This window comes from Cherax quadricarinatus, chromosome 28 (genome assembly GCF_038502225.1).
Source record: "Cherax quadricarinatus isolate ZL_2023a chromosome 28, ASM3850222v1, whole genome shotgun sequence".
Taxonomy (NCBI): domain Eukaryota; kingdom Metazoa; phylum Arthropoda; class Malacostraca; order Decapoda; family Parastacidae; genus Cherax; species Cherax quadricarinatus.
The window spans coordinates 16898184-16921305 of NC_091319.1; the positions used below are offsets into that span (position 1 = coordinate 16898184).

The window sequence follows — 23122 nt, forward strand, 5'->3', positions numbered from 1 at the left end:
TTTCAGATATTTTGAAAATACAGTGTACAGGTTTCCCTTTGCTTTATGTCTGGTCATTTTATATGAATTTAATAGTATGGGATGTGTCTTTTCTGTTGGCAATTCTGTATATACTATATACCAGTGCTATGTGTAGTTGCTGCTGTGTATAGCATATATTAAAGATTCTTATGTACAGTTACATGTTGATGGCCTGATTGAGCTGCCATGGGCCTGAAATGCATCTGTGGCATGAAGCAGTGGACACCTGTACTCTTATTTTAACCCTTTGACTGTCGCGGCCGTATATATACGTTTTACGAGGTGCCGTGTTTGACGTATATATGCTCATAAATTCTAGCGGCTTCAAATCAAGCAGGAGAAAGCTGGTAGGCCCATATGTGAGAGAATGGGTGTGTGTGGTCAGTGTGCACCATATAAAAAAAATCCTGGAGCACGCAGTGCATAATGAGAAAAAAAAAACTCCGACCGTTTTTTTTAATTAAAATGCCGACTTTGTGGTCTATTTTCGTATAGTATTTATGGTTGTATTCTCGTTTTCTTGGTCTCATTTGATAGAATGGAAAACATATTACAGAAATAGAGGTGATTTTGATTGATTTTACTATAAAAAGAACCTAGAAATGGAGCTCAAAATAGGGGAAATGTTTGATTTTTGCCAATGTTCAAAAGTAAACAAATGATGCCATTGTCCAATAAATGTCCAACTAGCCATTCTAATATGTAGTCATGAATGGGTTGATGTTATTTATACAGTTATTACAGCATTGCAGTAGTCTGCATAATAGTAAGTCTAATATTTTTTGTTTGAATAAAAATTCAAAATAGAAAGCAAGAGTAATATCAGAAGGGCCTGGAGACGTGACTGATGAACAAAGAAAACGTTATTTTAGAGCCAGGAATGTCTGCATTGTTCATTCTGGACCATATTTTGAAATTGTCATATTTTTTAGTTTTCGTGAAATTGGCCAAATTGCAAATTTCTGACCACATTATTAGGTAGTTGAAATCAGTAAATGGGCAGTTTCTTGTATTCAATCGATAGAAAAAATGAAGTTCTAAAGAAATAGCTATGAGTTTGGGCGACTGGAACAATGGAATTAGCCGAAAATAGGGCTCAAAGTGGGCGAAATCGCCGATTTGTAAACAGCGCCGAGGTTGCTAACTTCGCGAGAGCATAATTCCGTCAGTTTTCCATCAAATTTTGTTTTTTTGGTGTCATTACAATCGGGAAAAGATTCTCTTATCATTTCATAAGAAAAAATAATTTTTTTTTTTTTTTAAATTTTGCGACACCAGGAGACACCTCAGGATTGGGGGTTGCGACAGTCAAAGGGTTAAGTTCATTTTAATCATAATTTGTTTCTAGCATGTTGGACTTAGAAAAGAAGCAAGTAACTTTCATTTTTTTTCCTTTTTATTGAAGTAATAACAATTTTGTATCCCATATAGTAGTTAAAATGTTGTTTAATTTCTCTTGACATGGCTGTAGGAAAAATTTGTAAGTGTAGTATGATTCAAATTTTTAAGACCATATTGTTTTTGGTTTTATTTATATATCTTATCCTTGTCTCCTGACAGCCTGCAGAAAAAACATCGGAGGATAGTCTCATGTTTCCTTGGAAGCAAAGAGAAATACTCATGTTTGAAATTCCGGTTCATGATTCAGAGAGAGCAGGATTGGGTGAGTGTTAACTTGTTCAGAATTTACTACTTTATAGTGCTTAAGTAAATTATGTTCATGATGTGTTTTGTATTACTAATTTTCATTATTTAACAATTTCTTTAAATAAGTAAATGGATATACAAATGAGTCATTAATGTATTTTTCAGTCTCATCCTTTTACTCTGGTATGAATAGTAATTTTCAAAAAGTTTAAAATTCATTGTTAATTATCTAAATTATTTTTATATCAGGGGTAAGTGTGAAGGGTAAGACAAGTTCAGGCCCCAATGGCTCTGTTGACTTAGGAATCTTTGTAAAAAATGTCATTCATGGTGGGGCAGCCTCTCGAGATGGTCGGCTCCTCCAGAACGATCAGCTCGTCAACATTAATGGATTGTCTCTTCTTGGAAAACCTAACAGTGAAGCCATGAAAACTCTAAGAACAGCCATGCATCAAGAGGTTTGTTAAGTTTTCACTTGAAAAATATTTTTCTAAACCTCATACAGTGGAACCCTGGATTTCGTCTGGCGCGGATATCGTACAATTTGAATTTTGACCACTATTTTGGGCAAAATTTTACACCGGGTTTTGTACCTCTCCTCGGAAATCGTCTGTACCAGATGCGTCCAAGTGGGCCGCTCATACGTTCGTGATTCTAGTACGTACGTAATGATAATCACACTTGGGCACATTGAATGCCTTATTTTAGGTTAATATAGACATTTTCATTAACCCTTAAACTATCCAAACGTAGATCTACGTTTGCGCGCATAGCGCTCCAACCTTGATTTTCTCCTTAAGAAGGCATGTAAAAAAAAAAGTGGAACTATGTTCGGAGCGCTACGCGAGCGAACGTAGATCTACACTTGGACAATTTAAGGGTTAATCCATCTATGATATTTTCTTCAAAATTATATAAGAAACATGTTATTGAAAGAATTAAAAGTAAGACTGAGAATAGGATAGCAGATGAACAAGGAGGCTTTAGGAAAGGTAGGGGGTGTGTGGACCAGGTGTTTACAGTGAAACATATAAGTGAACAGTATTTAGATAAGGCTAAAGAGGTCTTTGTGGCATTTATGGATTTGGAAAAGGCGTATGACAGGGTGGATAGGGGGGCAGTGTGGCAGATGTTGCAGGTGTATGGTGTAGGAGGTAGGTTGCTGAAAGCAGTGAAGAGTTTTTACGAGGATAGTGAGGCTCAAGTTAGAGTACATAGGAAAGAGGGAAATTATTTCCCAGTAAAAGTAGGCCTTAGACAAGGATGTGTGATGTCACCGTGGTTGTTTAATATATTTATAGATGGGGTTGTAAGAGAAGTAAATGCGAGGGTTTTGACAAGAGGGGTGGAGTTAAAAGATAAAGAATCACACATAAAGTGGGAGTTGTCACAGTTGCTCTTTGCTGATGACACTGTGCTCTTGGGAGATTCTGAAGAGAAGTTGCAGAGATTGGTGGATGAATTTGGTAGGGTGTGCAAAAGAAGAAAATTAAAAGTGAATACAGGAAAGAGTAAGGTTATGAGGATAACAAAAATATTAGGTGATGAAAGATTGGATATCAGATTGGAGGGAGAGAGTATGGAGGAGGTGAACGTATTCAGATATTTGGGAGTGGACGTGTCAGCGGATGGGTCTATGAAGGATGAGGTGAATCATAGAATTGATGAGGGGAAAAGGGTGAGTGGTGCACTTAGGAGTCTTTGGAGACAAAGAACTTTGTCCTTGGAGGCAAAGAGGGGAATGTATGAGAGTATAGTTTTACCAACACTCTTATATGGGTGTGAAGCATGGGTGATGAATGTTGCAGCGAGGAGAAGGCTGGAGGCAGTGGAGATGTCATGTCTGAGGGCAATGTGTGGTGTGAATATAATGCAGAGAATTCGTAGTTTGGAAGTTAGGAGGAGGTGCGGGATTACCAAAACTGTTGTCCAGAGGGCTGAGGAAGGGTTGTTGAGGTGGTTCGGACATGTAGAGAGAATGGAGCGAAACAGAATGACTTCAAGAGTGTATCAGTCTGTAGTGGAAGGAAGGTGGGGTAGGGGTCGGCCTAGGAAAGGTTGGAGGGAGGGGGTAAAGGAGGTTTTGTGTGCGAGGGGCTTGGACTTCCAGCAGGCATGCGTGAGCGTGTTTGATAGGAATGAATGGAGACGAATGGTTTTTAATACTTGACGTGCTGTTGGAGTGTGAGCAAAGTAACATTTATGAAGGGGTTCAGGGAAACCGGCAGGCCGGACTTGAGTCCTGGAGATGGGAAGTACAGTGCCTGCACTCTGAAGGAGGGGTGTTAATGTTGCAGTTTAAAAACTGTAGTGTAAAGCACCCTTCTGACAAGACAGTGATGGAGTGAATGATGGTGAAAGTTTTTCTTTTTCGGGCCACCCTGCCTTGGTGGGAATCGGCCAGTGTGATAATAATAAAAAAAAAAAAAAATGTTATATAGCATATAAACATGCAATGTTTATATGCTGTGGAGGTGTGCTGGCCAGGCAGAGGGAAAACATTACATTTTCTCTGGTCCAGCATCAGAGAAAACGTGTATGAATCTGCAGTGGCCCAGTCACAGCCCTTAATACATAACGCTTTTGTTTGCAATTCTCGGCATGAATTATTCATTACTTCTCCCTTTGTTTATGATGGCATCTAAAGGTAGTTGTTAGAAATAATTAGACTCGGAAAACACGGTATGTCGATGGTAATAATATGGCTCTGAGCCGCATTAAATATCGTGTAGCTAGGATGTGGATGAGTTGGTGGAGAAATATGACCCTAGCAAAGTTGTTGCAAGCCATGTCTGCATGGTCCAGTGACTCTCAAGCTGGTCCTAGTGCCAGTAAAAGACAAAGAAGGGAAGTAACCCCAGATAGGGCTTTGATACCTGAAGGCCTCATGGAGGGGGCTTACCCTTCCAAACAATGAACTCTCCTCCGTCTCCCCTCCTCGCCATCTTCCATACGCCAGTAAGTCTCTTCAGTAAAGGTAAAAGTGATTTAAAAGTTCATTTATCCATTAAGATTAGTCATTTATATTTATTCCTCATTGTTTTCTGTATGTAAAACTATAGTTATTCTCTATATAATGTATTTTTTCTTAATATTTTTGGGTTTCTGGAATGGATTAAATGGATTTACATTATTTGTTATGGGAAATATTACTTAGGTTTTCGTCCATTTTGGATTTCGACCAACCTTCTGGAACGGATTAAGGATGAAAATCAGGGTTCCACTGTATATTCTTATGCTTAACATTTATTTTCCTCGAAGAAATTAAATTCATGTTCTGTGTATCACAAAATCTATTTAGTGACTGATTACTTAACCTTTACATCTAGGCATTCACAATTCATGTGAGGAATCACCAGATCTGTGTTCCCCAGGGTCCAACTCCAGGCATGATCTCTCTTACTGTAGCAAGGAGGACAGACCACAAAGAGCGGTCAAGCCCTTCTTCAGCTAATCGATCAGGTCGAGAATCGGCCAATAGCTTGCTTACAAACTCATCAGGTACAGAGACATTAGGTGGAGCAAAATCTTCACCTGCTACTCCTACACCTGATCATTCTGGCATTATTGATTCTTCAGAAACCACAGTTACATTAAATTCTAAGGTAAACTGCCCTGGTTTATTGATGTACAGACTGTAAATGTCAACATATTCTTTATATAGTAGCTAAATTAGTAATTAGTTTTTGCAAGCAAAGTGTATGTCTTTTTTCATTTTTTGGGTATGGAGCATCTTGATAAGAGTGCCCAAATAATGGTTATCAATAATACAATAAGCAGAAAATGAATAGTTGAAAGCTACATTTGATTGTGTTTAACAGTACACTGCATAATTTTTGACAAAGTTCTGCCCATATATCTGAAAAACAATTATACATTCAGTTTTTCTTTAGAATTCTTTGTACGTATTATTTTTCTTTTAAGTATGATGATTGGCATGATACTGAGGGAGGAGAATTTACCAACATGGGCACATTTGATATAAGGAATCCTGTCATCCAGAGACTAACAACTAACAATGGAGCACTCCGAAATGAAAGCTATTATAAGGTAATAAATTTTAGGTAGTGGCTTGAAATTAAAACTATTTAAATATTTATTGTATATGCGTTTATTTATATTTATTGTGTACACACTATAAGGTTTCATTAAACAGCTGAGTTAGCTCATTCGGTCAACCATTAGTCAACCATTCTGGTAGTGGCATTCAACATTTTTCAGTTGTCACAATACCTCTAGAGTGGAGCACTTGTATTTCAAGTCAGTAATAGGTTGTGAGTTGTTAAACAGCAGACATTCAGGCAGGCACTACTGTCCTATGAAATGATTTTGAAATGAAAAACTGTTTATTTTCTTTTCTTCAATTTGGCAGGATTACTTATCTTTTCTTTGTCTCATGAACATGCTTTTACTTTTCCATGTGCTTCTTAATAGTTGTTAATCCTGTAATACAGTGGAACCTCAGTACTTGAATAGCTCCCTACTTAAACAATCCGGTATATAAACACTTTGTTCAGTAAAAAAAAAACGCTCAGTTGTTCACCATTTGCTTGGCACTCGACCAAACAAACACGACCTGCCAGAACTTGACTGTAAACTGTTTAATGTTTCTTCACATTTTTTGGTGTTTTTTCTTGTATTATTCATATAAATAAGTCACCATGGGGCCTACAAAGATTAGCACTTACAGCCAACCAAAAAGAAAATTGGTTAGGAAAAATTTGTTCGGTACTCAAACAGATCAGCACTTGAACAGCCTTCTGGAACAAATTAAGTTCAGATACCAAGGTTCCACTGTATTTCCTTTCCAACGGAGGAGAAACTACCTTGCTCATGAAGGCCTGTGTTAGAGGCACTCTTAAAAGTTTAACTTTAATTCCATTGTCACTAATTTGTGTCTGTCTTGTTCTGGCCTCATACATAAACAGTACACAAATAACTCAGGTTATTTTTGTATTGTTCCAGTCACAGTATTGTGCCTTTTTATTCTTTGTGATACCTGTAGACCTCGGACTGTTTAGTGAGAGTAATGAGAATAAGGAGTAAGAGAGTTTAATTGGCTGTAGTTTTATGCATGTGGCTGTACTACATAATAATGGCTTAATTTACATTTGTATGTATACTAGATATCTGTATGGCCTACCCTTTTAAAAGTTTTGGCTTTATAAGTTTATCATACAGAGTGGCAGGCACAACTGCTTGGGTCTTGTGACTGCAAACTCTCTGAATGTTTGTTTATAAGTTTTAGTGAGCGCTAGCTCAGTCTAACACAGTGCAGTTATGCAATCCAGTCTCATACCTTGAGTGAGAGTTGTGCAGATTGTAATGTTTCCTGGTTATTCTGTGTCTTCTAACCTAACCTAAAATAAGGAAGTTTACATGTTGATAAGAATTTGACATTATTTACCTCTTAAGAAAATTAATGTAATGAAAGGAGAATAAGTTAGCCAAAAACCCTCAAAATATTAAGGATGAAGTGTTTTTGTTTATGTTCAATTAATACCAATATATAAAAAAATTTCCTTGATGTAAAAAAAAAGGTTTAGCCAAATATTTTAGGATTAAACTTGAAGCTGGACTCCATGAAATAAACATAATTTTTTTCATAGATTTTCTCTTTAACTTACTTAGCATTTCTCTTTTTGAAACACTTTGAGAATCATTATTAGTATAATTAGAATATAAATGCTGATTGGCAGTAATTAAAAATATTGTTTGGTGCTTGGGCATATCTGATCAGAATTAAGATTTACCAAACTGTAAAACTGCAAACTGTCTAATTGTAAAATATAATAGAAAAGTTCTTAAAATTATTATTTTTACCTCAGTGGCTTTCTCCTGTGAAGGCAGGATCACTCAGAGAAGGAATCGCATTCACCTACATTAATTCAACTGCTGTCTTGTCAGAAGTGTACTGACATCACAATTCAGCTTACCCTCTGTCTGCAACATCCCCACCCTTCCTTCAGAGTGCCAGCACTGCCCTTCCCACCTCCAGCACTCAAGTGTGGCTTAACGGTTTCCCATGAATCCCTTCACAAGTTAATTTATGGTGTAGAAACGTTTGGAAAATACTATTGGACTTATTTATGAGATAGCACACCTAAACAAACTCATCAACCCTATTCCTGTTTATCACTTTTGAGCAATTATTGCTGAAATTAAGAAATTTTATATCAGGGACTGGCAGTTGTTGTAGGATTAGATACATTTATTTTCACTAAATTTTGTACCTTTTAAAAATGGATTATATTTTATGAAAAGTTCTTAAATACAGAATAACAGAAGAGCACTGCCTTGGGTAATATTTTGTGAATGGATTCAGGGAAACCGGTTAGTCAGACTTGAGTCCTGGAGGTGGGAAGTACATTGCCTGCACTGTAAAGGAGGGGTTTGGGATATTGGCTGTTTGGAGTGACATCTAAACTGTCATGTCTGGACACCTCTGCAAAGACAGTGATATTGTGTGAATGATGGTGAAAGTGTTGAATGGTGGTGAAAGTGTTTCTTTTTTGGGTCACCCTGCCTTGTTTGGAGACAGCTGCCATGTTGAAAAAAAAATTCATCCAACTTATTTTCAAATCTGTCTACAACTCTTGGTAAGCCAATATTTTCTTACATCCTTTCTAACTGGGAATTTGTCCAATTTGAATTTAGTGTGGCAAGTTCTTGCTTGATTAGTTACTCTTAATGCCCTGTTTATATCTTCTTTATTAAACCTGTCTTCCATTTTTATACTTCATTCTTATTTTCCCTCATTCTTTGTCTTTCAAGAGAGTAATTTTAGGGTTCTCAATCTATCTCCATATGTAAGATTCCTTACAAAGATTGATTTAGTCATCCTTCTCAGTTTGTTCTCCAATATATTTATAACCATTCTGTAGTGTGAAGATCAGAAATGAACTGCATAAATCAAGGTAAGACCTTTTTCCATTGATCACTTGAAGAAATAAATGTTTTCGGTGTTTCATTGCCCACTCATGAGGTGCAACAAATTATGGAAATTTACATATTTCTATGTGACAGTTTGAATAAGAATAATATACTGTGTTACATAAATTAGGAATTTGTGTATTGCTACATAAATTTAGCATACAATGACTTCCTGAGGTTAAGGCTACTTATAAAATTTACTTCTCCCAGGCAACACATGACACTTGGAACACATCTCAGTTGCAACACTTTGTAATGCGTAATGAGCGTGAAACGTTAACAACTGGAGTTCCTGGTATGAATCCCCTCGGTTCCCCAACTGTTAACCTGCCATCTAGGGATACTCTCATCATCCATGATGATGTCGGGACTCATCTTTCAAGGTAAGCTCACTTAATGAGTACTGGAGTTTATTAATTTTGTGTGTTTAAGATGAATGGATTTAAATGACCAGAATCACCATCATAATATATGGAATAGGTGGTAAGTTACTAAATGCTGTAAAGAGTTTTTATGAGGATAGTGAGGCTCAGGTTAGGGTGTGTAGAAGAGAGGGAGACTACTTCCAAGTAAAAGTAGGTCTTAGACAGGGATGTGTAATGTCACCATGGTTGTTTAATATATTTATAGATGGGGTTGTAAAAGAAGTAAATGCTAGGGTTTTCAGGAGAGGGGTGGGATTAAATTATGGGGAATTAAATACAAAATGGGAATTGACACAGTTGCTTTTTGCTGATGATACTGTGCTTATGGGAGATTCTAAAGAAAAATTGCAAAGGTTAGTGGATGAGTTTGGGAGTATGTGTAAAGGTAGAAAGTTGAAAGTGAACATAGAAAAGAGTAAGGTGATGAGGGTATCAAATGATTTAGATAAAGAAAAATTGGATGTTAAATTGGGGAGGAGGAGTATGGAAGAAGTGAATGTTTTCAGATATGTACTTGGGAGTTGACGTGTCGGCGGATGGATTTATGAAGGATGAGGTTAATCATAGAATTGATGAGGGAGAAAAGGTGAGTGGTGCATTGAGGTATATGTGGAGACAAAAAACGTTATCTATGGAGGCAAAGAAGGGAATGTATGAAAGTATAGTAGTACCAACAATCTTATATGAGTGTGAAGCTTGGGTTGTGAATGCAGCAGCAAGAAGGCGGTTGGAGGCAGTGGAGATGTCCTGTATAAGGGCAATGTGTGGTGTAAATATTATGCAGAAAATTCGGAGTGTGGAAATTAGGAGAAGGTATGGAGTTAATAAAAGTATTAGTCAGAGGGCTGAAGAGGGGTTGTTGAGGTGGTTTGGTCATTTAGAGAGAATGGATCAAAGTAGAATGACATGGAGAACATATAAATCTGTAGGGGAAGGAAGGCGGGGTAGGGGTCGTCCCCGAAAAGGTTGGAAGGAAGGGGTAAGGGAGGTTTTGTGGGCGAGGGGCTTGGACTTCCAGCAGGCATGCATGAGCGTGTTCGATAGGAGTGAATGGAGACGAATGGTATTTGGGACCTGACGATCTATTGGAGTTTGAGCAGGGTAATATTTAGTGAAGGGATTCAGGGAAACCGGTTATTTTTGTATAGCCGGACTTAGAGTCCTGGAAATGAGAAGTACAATGCCTGCACTCTAAAGGAGGGGTTCGGGATATTAGCAGTTTGGAGGGATATGTTGTGTATCTTTGTACGTATATGCTTCTAAGCTGTTGTGTTCTGAGCACTTCTGCAAAAACAGTGATTATGTGTGAGTGAGATGAAAGTGTTGAATGATGAAGAAAGTATTTTCTTTTTGGGTCGCCCTGCCTTGGTGGGAGACGGCTGACTTGTTAAAAAAAAAAAAAAAAAAAAAAAAAAGGCATCATTTTTAATTTGCGTAAAATTGGGTAATTAAAATTGTTAAATGGGCAGTTTCTTGTACTCAATTGATAGAAAAAATGGAGTTCTAAAGAAATTGCTATGAGTTTGGTTGACTGGAACAATGGAATTGGCCGAAAATAGGGCCCAAATTCAGCAAAATCGTCGGTGCTTATATATCGCCAAGATAACTAACTTTGTGGGAGCGTAATTCCATAAGTTTTCAATCAGATTTCATACTTTTGATGTCATTAGCACTGGGAAAAGATTCTCTATCATTTCATTAGAAAAAATAAATTTTCTTTTTTAAATATTTTTGACATAGAATGAGTTTCAGAAAGGGGCTTGCGACAATCAAAGGGTTAAGTGAATGTGACCTGACCTGACTAGTTTGGGGCATTGGCTTAACCCTTTCAGGGTCTGTGCTGTAGATCTACGGCTTTATGTTGAGGGTCCAAACAGTAGATCTACGCCACGAGCTCAGCTCTCTCTGATAAGCTGTGAGCGGTAAATTTTGGCCTAGATATGAGAGAATACATCTGTGTGGTATGTGTGCACCACATAAAACAAATCCTGCAGCACACAGTGTATAATGAGAGAAAAAACTGAGACTGTAATTTTCAATTAAAACAGCAAATTTGCAGTGTTTTTTCGTATGTTTTTTATAGTTGTATTTATGATTTCTTGGTCTCACTTGATAGAATGGAAGATATGTTACAGAAATAGATGTGATTTTGATTGGTTTTAGTACTGAAAATGGCTTGAAACTGAGCTCAAAGTAGCGGAAATGTTAAGTTTTTGCCTATGTTCAAGAGTAAACAAATGACCTCACACGTCTAATACACACCAGCTGGTGGGTCTGATATACATTCACAAATGTGCTGATATTATTTATACAATTATTGTAATATTGCATGACAGTAAATCTTCTATTTTTTTGGTTTGAATAAAAATTCAATGTGAATTAAAAATCAAAATGGAATTAATTTGTAAAGCCTGAAAACGTAACTAATGAACAGAGGAAATGTTAGTTTAGTGCCAGGAATGCTTGCATTGTTTATTCTGGACCCTATCTTGAAATCGAAATATTTTGAACTATGCACTAAATTGGCCAAATTACCAATTTCCAGTCACTTTATTTTGTAGTTGAAACAGTTGAGTTGGTGATTTCTTGTGGTCAGTCTATAGAATGGAAGTAATACTAGTGAAATAGCTAAGAATTTGGTCGACTGGAATAAGGTAATTGGCCTAAAATGGGAGTCAAAGTCGTCAAAGTCAAAATCGCCAATGCGTAAATATCGCTGACACATCAAAATTCGTGAGAACATAATTTCATCAGTTTTCCATCAAATTTCGTACTTTTTGTTTTATTACCTTTAGAAAAAGATTCTCAACCATTTCATAAGAAAAAAATAAAATTATTTTTTGAAAATTCTTGGACACTGGTAAATTTTTTGAAATTTGGCCTCTGGACCCCGAAAGGGTTAAGCCAGTAGGAGACTTGGACCTGTCTCACATGGGCCAGTAGGCCTGCTACAGTGTTCCTTCTTTCTTATGTTCTTATTACCAGATATCACCTCCCACAACATTACAGGGTAAAGATACATGGGCAACACTTACGATATTTTACTAAGGAAAAGTTTCACTCGATAGGGGTTTTTGCAATCTTAAGATAAGATTGAGAAAGCCTATAGTTGGCAGAATGTTTCCTGAAATATCATCTATCTGTATTGATATACTTAGCATATTACTTTTTTTTTTTTTTTTCCTTTTTTTTTCTCTAATTTTTTTCTCATTTTTTTCAGCTGTCTTCCACTGAGGCAAGGGTGATATAAAAAAGAAAGAAATACTTTTACAATTATTCAACACTTTCACCATCATTCACACAATCTTTGCAGAGGCACTCAGATATGACAGTTTATATGTCACTCCAAACAGCCAATATTAAATTGCAAATGTGTAGAATTTTACTTTTAAGGTAAAATTAGGGATTTGTGTGAAAACCACAACCTTATACAGTGGTACCTCGAGTTATGAACTTAATTTGTTCCAGAAGGCTGTTCGAGTGCCGATATTGAACGAATTTGTTCCCATAAGGAATAATGTAAATTAGATTAGTCCGTTTCAGACCCCCAAAAATACACTTACAAAAGCACTTACAAAAATATACTTACATAATTGTTCGAGTTGGGAAGTGTTTGAAACTCGAGGTACCACTGTATTTGGAATCTTACTTTAAAATTAAGGATTTATGTAAAAAGCAGACAAAAGTGGCAGACCAAGTGATTTTTGAGTTAATATTTTTTGTGACCTAGAGCAAGGCTTGATTTTGGGTTTCAAATAGTTTCTCTTAGGTGGTTCCTAGTGTATCAGTTTTCAGTGTATTTGCTAATTACATTGCTATGGCTAGTTATTTAGTGAAAATAGGGATTTAGGATGGTTTCACTAATTTTCACACTCCAAAAAAAAGTCAGATCACCTAATGGACAGGTTTTGCTTTAAGGAAAAAAATTGTACTGAAAACATGTTTTAACTTATGATGCAGTGCTAGATTATGGTGTAGAATATATGATTCTAGATTATGAAAAAAATGTTATTAAAAACATTTTTTACAGTAAGTGAAATGCTTGGAAAAGTTGGGACTACATTCCTGAAACCATCTAGAAACAATTAAAAGGCACAATACTGTGACTGGAACAAAAAAATAACCCTCGCATAGGAGAATGAAACTTGTGAAGGCGTTTCAGTCCACTTGGACCATTAACTAGTTGAACGAAGGCATTTGAAATACAGTTGATTGGAAAAATTGTACTACATTCTTGACAATTTAAACACTGTATATAAGAATGTATTATATGTAACTCAAGAAAAATCCTTAGAATGAAATCATTTAAAATATTCCTTTCCCAATTTTTATCTCTGGAAATAATTTCAGTAATTATCTGCTTGTCCATGAGGAACTTCTTTGTTCTAGGAGAATCTGGTATAACAAAAGAAGTAAATGTACTTCTTGAAGCACTGTATACTTTCCTAATGTAAAATCGTTACTTTTGTTTTAATATTTTTTTTTTTTTTTGTGTGTGTGTGCTGTAGCCAACTTGGTGGGTCAGATGGTCCTGGGGCCTCCACTGGAAGCTACAGTGACCATCCTAGTCAATCAGATGATGCCTATACCAGCCAGTAAGTTTTTTAATTTTTATGTTATGAATTCACATAATATGACTTGCAAAGGTATTTGTCACATTTTAATTATAATAAAACTTCTTTATAACATTAATCATAAATAACAAGAATACGAGAAATTGAATAAGCTATGCTAAATCTTGTTTCAAGATAAACCTAATTAGGCTAAGGTGGAGAGTGTTGAATAAGATAGTGAAAATTCTGTCCTGAAATATTTAAGTAGCTTTAGTATACAAAGATGAAGTGTAAGCACTAATAATTTAGATTGAAGATAAAAGAAAGCCCTTGAATTTCCCTTCTTGGGGTGATAATCATAGGCATTGGAACCAGATAAGAATATTCTGCCTCTGCAGGCTGGCTGAGTAATTATAAGTGTTAAAAAAACATGTTTACTCTCCAATGAGATTTTTCTAAGTCAACACATTCTCAGGCTCTGGAGTTACTCGTGAGCAGAATAAGGTGCCTTATACAGTAGTTGTGTTAAGAATTTTATTTGAAAGTGTGTTTAATGGTTTACTGTGATATTTTTTCTTTACCTGCTTGCTAGTTTGGAAGTGGCTTATCATAGAAAAAATGACTATATAAATAAGGAACTGGTTATATTTCTTGAAACATTATACAACATTTTGAATGCATTCAGCAAACACTTAATTCTGTTAGGCTTAATGGTGTATATTTTTTAAATTTGAATTTGCTTTGCTACAGCGTAGAAAACTTTTGCAGAACTTCCCTAGAAGAGAATGTGGCAGGGTTCTCCCGGGATCAGTTTGGTAGGCAAAGTATGTCAGAAAAACGCCATGCTACCTTGGATGCCAAAAACACCGACACCTATCAACGCAATAAAAAAGCAAGGCAAGTCTTTCTCAAGGTTCTGCTTTGTGTGCATTTACATAATTGAGTTTACAGGGGTTGGGCATTTGTTCTAGGGCCCACCTCTTAACCTTAGATTGCTTGCTGTGAATTAGATTTCACAGTAGATTGGAGAAATGGTTCCTAATGTATGTATAACTTAATTGGGTGTTCATCTGTGATCTTTAGAACCATTACCAGGTGCATCAGGTAGGTAGCTGCATAAAGAATCTACCACTGTCTAGAGTCTGTGCCCTAGGTGCAGTGGGTCTTAACCTCTTATGTACATTGAACTTTAATGTATTGCACTTTCACACAGTAAATTTTTGATAAAACTCTAGTGAAATCTTGTTTTCCATCTTGTTACACAGGAAAAAACAGTAAGCACACCATAAGATGTGAATTTGGGGAAAATAAGCATCAGTCATGTCAAACATGTCAAACTGCATTAGAACACTCCAAGAGATATGGCAATTTCTCCCCATGCCACAGGGTGCTTTCAATCGAATCCATTATTTTTAGAAGGGAGGTCTGTTGTAGACCTATGATGTTAGCAGCCTCCCATGCACCAATTGCTTTGTGGATGACCATACCCACTCACTCATACATGATTTAACCCTTAAACTGTCCAAGCAGATCTACATTCACATGCGTAGTGCTCCAAAAGTTTTTTTTACATATTTTCAAATATAACAAAAAAAAAATGTAGATCAAAGTTTTTTTTACACATTTTCAAATGTAAAAAAAAAAAAAACAAGGTCTACATTTTTTTACATACTTTCAAATGTTGAAAAAACGTAGATCTACGTTTGGACAGTTTAAGGGTTAAGTGAGCTTGGATCTTCACACCACCTTGTCACTGGAAGTTACCCATGGTACTCGAGAGGAGCATCAGTTTTTCTGAAAATGCAATGGAGAATAAGCTTGAAAGTGCAAGTGTTTTGAAACAATGGAGGTGTTATATAAGCTTTCAGCTGGGTCTCATGTGATAAACATGACCCATGTCTTAAGACAGAAAAATTACTGAATGTCTGGAATGAGCTTAAAAGATACCCCACTTTAACTGTGTCCAATGTACTAGTATTCAAGTGACAACTGTATGTCCAACACATTAATACACACAAAAAGAGAGCAAATGAGAGAGTGGGTGAGATGTTATCAACAAATTTTGTTGAAAATAAGAAAAAGTTTTGGAGTGAGATTAACAAGTTAAGGAAGCCTAGAGAACAAATGGATTTGTCAGTTAAAAATAGGAGAGGAGAGTTATTAAATGGAGAGTTAGAGGTATTGGGAAGATGGAGGGAATATTTTGAGGAATTGTTAAATGTTGATGAAGATAGGGAAGCTGTGAATTCGTGTATAGGGCAAGGAGGAATAACATCTTGTAGGAGTGAGGAAGAGCCAGTTGTGAGTGTGGGGGAAGTTCGTGAGGCAGTAGGTAAAATGAAAGGGGGTAAGGCAGCCGGGATTGATGGGATAAAGATAGAAATGTTAAAAGCAGGTGGGGATATAGTTTTGGAGTGGTTGGTGCAATTATTTAATAAATGTATGGAAGAGGGTAAGGTACCTAGGGATTGGCAGAGAGCATGCATAGTTCCTTTGTATAAAGGCAAAGGGGACAAAAGAGAGTGCAAAAATTATAGGGGGATAAGTTTGTTGAGTGTACCTGGTAAAGTGTATGGTAGAGTTATTATTGAAAGAATTAAGAGTAAGACGGAGAATAGGATAGCAGATGAACAAGGAGGCTTTAGGAAAGGTAGGGGGTGTGTGGACCAGGTGTTTACAGTGAAACACATAAGTGAACAGTATTTAGATAAGGCTAAAGAGGTCTTTGTGGCATTTATGGATTTGGAAAAGGCGTATGACAGGGTGGATAGGGGGGCAATGTGGCAGATGTTGCAGGTGTATGGTGTAGGAGGTAGGTTACTGAAAGCAGGGAAGAGTTTTTACGAGGATAGTGAGGCTCAAGTTAGAGTATGTAGGAAAGAGGGAAATTATTTCCCAGTAAAAGTAGGCCTTAGACAAGGATGTGTGATGTCACCGTGGTTGTTTAACATATTTATAGATGGGGTTGTAGGAGAAGTAAATGAGAGGGTCTTGGCAAGAGGCGTGGAGTTAAAAGATAAAGAATCACACATAAAGTGGGAGTTGTCACAGTTGCTCTTTGCTGATGACACTGCTCTTTGGAGATTCTGAAGAGAAGTTGCAGAGATTGGTGGATGAATTTGGTAGGGTATGCAAAAGAAGAAAATTAAAAGTGAATACAGGAAAGAGTAAGGTTATGAGGATAACAAAAATATTAGGTGATGAAAGATTGGATATCAGATTGGAGGGAGAGGGTATGAAGGAGGTGAATGTATTCAGATATTTGGGAGTGGACGTGTCAGCGGATGGGTCTATGAAAGATGAGGTGAATCATAGAATTGATGAGGGGAAAAGGGTGAGTGGTGCACTTAGGAGTCTGTGGAGACAAAGAACTTTGTCCTTGGAGGCAAAGAGGGGAATGTATGAGAGTATAGTTTTACCAACGCTCTTATATGGGTGTGAAGCATGGGTGATGAATGTTGCAGCGAGGAGAAGGCTGGAGGCAGTGGAGATGTCATGTCTGAGGGCAATGTGTGGTGTAAATATAATGCAGAGAATTCGTAGTTTGGAAGTTAGGAGGAGGTGCGGGATTACCAAAACTGTTGTCCAGAGGGCTGAGGAAGGGTTGTTGAGGTGGTTCGGACATGTAGAGAGAATGGAGCGAAACAGAATGACTTCAAGAGTGTATCAGTCTGTAGTGGAAGGAAGGCGGGGTAGGGGTCGACCTAGGAAAGGTTGGAGGGAGGGGGTAAAGGAGGTTTTGTGTGCGAGGGGCTTGGACTTCCAGCAGGCATGCGTGAGCGTGTTTGATAGGAGTGAATGGAGACAAATGGTTTTTAATACTTGACGTGCTGTTGGAGTGTGAGCAAAGTAACATTTATGAAGGGGTTCAGGGAAACCGGCAGGCCGGACTTGAGTCGTGGAGATGGGAAGTACAGTGCCTGCACTCTGAAGGAGGGGTGTTAATGTTGCAGTTTAAAAACTGTAGTATAAAACACCCTTCTGGCAAGACAGTGATGGAGTGAATGATGGTGAAAGTTTTTCTTTTTTGGGCCACCCTGCCTTGGTGGGAATCGGCCAGTGTGATAATAAAAAAAATAAATAATAAAAAATTTTTTGTACCTATAAATGTGTTACCTATAAATCTATTTGACCTCATTGCAACTCTTTGGGTCTTCTGCAATCTCTTCATACATTTGAAAAAAATCTGTGGCCAGGAGGATCCACAGGTGATGACTGTCTGACGTGACTGTGTCTGACGTACTAGTATGCCTAACTAGCTTAAGTAAACAGTGAAAGCAGGAGCTGTTGTTTCACCACCAGCTTCCCTACCAGATACAGTGGAATTCAGCCACAAAGTGCACACTATATTTAACTCAGGACAACCTAGTAAAGTCAGAGTGACTTGTTTCCATGTTTTGAAGAGTAATTACACTTTGAAACAATTGTTGTATTATAAGTATTTCTTGTATATAGTGTTAGAATAAAATAGTAAAAAATATAGAATGAAGACCTAGGTAGTAGGAAGGTATACAGCAGCCACCCGGGGAAGTACTACCATGCTGCCAAGTGAGTGTAAAACGAAAACCTGTATTGTTTTATATGATTGTAGGATTCCTGGCGTTTTTTTTTTCTGTCTTGTGAACATACAAGATTTCAGGTACTTCTTGCTACTTCTACTTATGCTTAGGTCATGCTACACATGCATGTACAAGCATATATATATATACTACACACCCTTCTGGGTTTTTTCTATTTTCTCACTTGTTCTTGTTTATTTCCTTTTATCTCCATGGGGAAGTGGAACAGAATTCTTCCTCCTTAAGCCATGCATGTTATAAGAGATGACTAAAATGTTGGGAGCAAGGGCTCCTAACCTCTTCTCCTGTATACATTACTAAAGTTAACCCTTTCAGGGTTTCAGCCGTACTAGTACAGCTTACGCCCCACGGTTTTTGACGTACTAGTACGCCTATATTCTAGCGCCCTCAAATCTAGTTAGAGAAAGCTGGTAGGCCTACATATGAAAGAATGGGTCTATGTGGTCAGTGTGCGCAGTATAAAAAAAATCCTGCAGCACACAGTGCGTAATGAGAAAAAAAAACTTTGACCGTGTTTTTGGATTAAAACAGCAACTTTGCACTGCATTTTTGTATGGGATTTATGGTTGTATTCTAGTTTTCCTGGTCTCATTTTATAGAATGAAAGACACATTACAGAAATTGAGATGATTTTGACTGGTTTTACAATGAAAAGTACCTTGAAATTGAGCTCAAAGTAGCAGAAATGTTCGATTTTTACCAAAGTTCAAAAGTAAACAAATCATACCAAGCGTCCAATACACGTCAACTGGTGAGTCTAATATTCTTTCACAAGTACGCTGATATTATTTATACCATTTCTACACTAATGCAGTAGTCTACATAACAGTAAATCTTCTAATTTTTGTTAGAATAAAAATTCAAAGTGGAAAGCCAAAGAAATATAAGAGGGGCCTGGGGATGTGACTAACGAACAGAGAACTTGTTATTTTAGTGCCTGGAATGTCTTTCTTGTTTATTCTGGACCCTATTCGGAAATTGGCATCTTTTGAAATTTGTGTGAAATTGGCAAAATTGCTAAATTCTGACCACTTTATTGGATAGTTGAAATCGGTAAATGGGTGATTTCTTGTACTCATTTGATAGAAAAAATGGAGTTCTAGCAAAATAGTTATGATTTTTGTTGACTAGTACACAGGAATTGGCCGAAAATAGGGCTCAAAGTGGGCAAAATTACCGATGCGTAAACATCGTCGAGACCACTAACTTTGTGAGAGCATAATTTCGTAAGTTTTCCATCAAATTTCATACTTTTGGTGTCATTATGATCGGTATAAGATTCTCTATCTTTTCTTAAGAAGAAAAAATATTTTTTTTTTGAAATTTGGGTGACACTGAGAACAAATCTCGGAGAGGGACTGGCGACCCTGAAAGGGTTAAAAAGAGAAACTTTTGTTTTTCTTTTTGGGCCACCTTGCCTCGGTGGGATACGGCTGATTTGTTGAAAGAAGAAGATAGAATAAAGAACAATTTTACTGTATATTCCAAGTGGAGCAGTGCATTTCCCCATGTTGAAAGTGCTAAAACATCTTTAAATGCATCTAATAGTGTAAGAAACTAATGTGCATGGTGTTAAACATTAAAAGTAATTTAAAAACAATATCTTTATGTCAGATTGTAAAACGTAAATATCGCTGGTGCATTTATGCTTCTGAGTGAAATTTTTTACCAACTTCAGCATGCCATAAAATTGCAAATTTTGATTAGATTCCACTCATTTTAGTCTTATTAGATTCAGAAAATTCTCTTTCATTCTGTCAGAAAAGAATAAAAAGCACAGTACCATTATAGGAACAGTGCACAAATAACCCGCACATAGAATGAAATTTATGATGGCATTTTGGTCCAGCTGAGCTAGAAAATGTACAGAGAACATTCACTGCTCATTATCATTTGATTAACGCTTAAACTGTTCAAACGTAGAACTACGTTCGCTCGCGTAGCGCTCCGAATGTAGATCTATGTTTTATTTACATGCTTTCTTATGGAGAAAATCAAGGTCAGAGCGCTATGCGCGCAAACATAGATCTACATTTGGACAGTTTAAGGGTTAAACTACTGGGAATGCTTTAAGTCTCTTGAAATTCACTCTTTGGAATGTAGGTGAGAAAGGTATGTCATAATTTACACATGGAAAATCCTGGAAGGATTGATCCCAAACCTGCACACTGAAATTGCTCCATATGAAAGCAAGTTTATTCTTTCTTTCAACACACCGGCCGTATCCCACTGAGGCGGGTGGCCCAAAAGGAAAAACGAAAGTTTCTCCATTTACATTTAGTAATATATACAGGAGAAGGGGTTACTAGCCCTTTGCTCCTGGCATTTTAGTTGCCTCTTGCAACACACATGGCTTACGGAGGAAGAATTCTATTCCACTTCCCCATGGAGGTAAGAGGAAATAAATAAGGACAAGAAATAGAAAGAAAACCCAGAGGGGTGTGTATATATACAGTAGTCCCTCGTTTTTCGTAATTAATCCGTTCCTGGAGGAGCTACTATAAAAGAAATTTACAATTTGCGAATCAGTTTTCCCCATAAGAAATAATGTAAATACAATTAATCCATTCCTGACACCCAGAAGTATTAAAACAAAAAAATTTTTTACATGAAATATACATGTAGTACATAAACAATACAATGGGAAATGATGAATGAAACATTAACAGCATAACACTTACCTTCATTGAAGATTCTTCTTAGTGTATGGGAGACTGGAGGAGGAGAGAGATTGGATTGTTTACAGTTTGGCAGGGGAATCCCCTTCCAGCAACACCTCAGGTACCAATTGCTTCTCTGGGGTTGCTTCTCTTCTCTGTTTCTTAATGCCACTAGGACCACCTTGAGAGTCACTCTAGTCCTGTCTCGCAAAGTAACTGTGGAGAGAGCTCTGTTTCTAGCGTCTCTTTAACACTTCCCTAAAATGGCCCAAGACTTTGTCACTGTACATATTTCTCACCTTCTTTACCACAGGCTTGGCACTAGGAGCTTTCTTTGGAGCCATGGTAGCTTATTTAGTAATTGCAAGCACTAAAATGAGTGGAATATTATGAAATATTTCGTAGGAGCACTTGAGGGGACCTTCAATCACTGGTAAACAATGCCAGACTGGCTGGGTAGGGAGGCCGCCCCTGCTCACACCATGCGTACGCGTCCCAGATGAACTACTATTCGCGAGTCAACCTTTGAAAAGTGAGTCCATGTTTATACGAAAATACCCCTATGATTGGCGAAATTTACGATTGCCGAGAACTACGAAAAGCGAGGGACCACTATATGCTTGTACATGCATGTGTAGTGTGACCTAAGTGTAAGTAGAAGTAGCAAAACGTATCTGAAATCTTGCATGTTTATGAGACAGAAAAATGGACACCAGCAATCCTACCATCATGTAAAACAATTACAGGCTTTCGTTTTACACTCACTTGGCAGGACGGTAGTACCTCCCTGGCGGTTGATGAAAGCAAGTACATGACGAGTGCAGTAAGAGAGAGCTTGATATTTCAGAGGTCCCAGACTTTTCAGTGCCTTTCCTTTGTGTATAATGGGAATTACCAACAAACTTTTGGCTGTCTTCAAGAGGCAACTTGATAGATTCCTCAAATTAATTCCTGATCTGCCAGGCTGTTGTGCATACATTAGGCTACATGCAGCCAACAGCAACATCCTAGTTGTTCAGACCAGCAACCAGGAGATCTTGTCTAGGACCATACTTGGGGGAAGTGATGAATCTTGACAGCAGTCTAAGGAAAATTAGGTACACAAGGTATTACTCAAGTCAGAGAACCCTGTACGGTACATTATGGAAATTACCTATGTGGCAAACTAAATTTAAATAAAAAATTTTAAAGTCAAAGGGATTTATGTACATACATCTATTCTTGCATGCAAAATATATTTATACATAGTACATACTATATACATACATAATACATACATTCGTATGTGCAATGTACAGTTAACCCTCGATGTAATGGAATAATGTTATTTTTAAACATTATTCTGTTAAATCAGAATATTGTTAAAAATTAAAACAATAAAAGCATTAAAGCACTCTTCCAGATACTTAATATGGTGCTGTAAAGAACAAAAAGACATAATACCATGACTGGAACAATGCACAAATAACCCGCACATAGAAGAAAGTTTCTGGTGATGTTTCGGTCCGACTTGGACCATTTGTAAAGTCACACTAACATGAAAGATAAAGGGAACCAGTATGTATAGGCAAGCAGACAGGGACAGGACCAAGCAAGGTAGTAGTTTTAGAGGTAAGGCTGGAAATGGAGGTAGTAGTAGGGGTGGTAGTGAAAGTAGGGGGAGTGGTGGTACATGTGGGACAAAATATAGAAAGGAGGAGTGAAGGGTAAAGTAGTAGTAGTAGTAGTAGTATAGTAGTAGCAGTATAGTAGTAGTAGTAGTGTAGTAGTAGTATAGTAGTAGTAGTAGTATAGTAGTAGTAGTATAGTAGTAGTAGTAGTAGTAGTATTGTAGTATAGTAGTAGTATAGTAGTAGTATAGTAGTAGTAGTATAGTAGTAGTAGTATAGTAGTAGTAGTATAGTAGTAGTAGTATAGTAGCAGTAGTATAGTAGCAGTAGTATAGTAGTTGTAGTAGTAGTATAGTAGTTGTAGTAGTAGTATAGTAGTAGTAGCAGTAGTATAGTAGTAGTAGCAGTAGTATAGTAGTAGTAGTAGTATAGTAGTTGTAGTAGTATAGTAGTAGTAGTGTAGTAGTAGTATAGTAGTAGCAGTAGTATAGTAGTAGCAGTAGTATAGTAGTAGCAGTAGTATAGTAGTAGCAGTAGTATAGTAGTAGCAGTAGTATAGTAGTAGCAGTAGTATAGTAGTAGCAGTAGTATAGTAGTAGCAGTAGTATAGTAGTAGTAGTAGTATAGTAGTAGCAGTAGTATAGTTGTAGTAGTAGTATAGTAGTTGTAGTAGTAGTATAGTAGTTGTAGTAG

General features: G+C 37.1%; 1 protein-coding gene across 35 annotated transcripts in view; it reads left to right on the forward strand.

The window, feature by feature from the left end:
* The window catches only part of baz (par-3 family cell polarity regulator), a 713284-nt gene that overhangs the window by 570584 nt on the left and 119578 nt on the right, over nt 1-23122 (forward strand). For 33 of the 35 annotated variants that reach the window (XM_053782976.2, XM_053782988.2, XM_053782958.2 and 30 more), the window contains 7 exons: nt 1582-1684; nt 1918-2126; nt 5043-5273; nt 5593-5718; nt 8812-8984; nt 13535-13621; nt 14348-14476. In XM_053782976.2, coding sequence (XP_053638951.1) covers nt 1582-1684; nt 1918-2126; nt 5043-5273; nt 5593-5718; nt 8812-8984; nt 13535-13621; nt 14348-14476 — 1058 coding nt within the window. The remainder of the gene's footprint in view (nt 1-1581; nt 1685-1917; nt 2127-5042; nt 5274-5592; nt 5719-8811; nt 8985-13534; nt 13622-14347; nt 14477-23122) is intronic. The other 2 variants (XM_053782970.2, XM_053782975.2) reach the window with 1 other exon arrangement.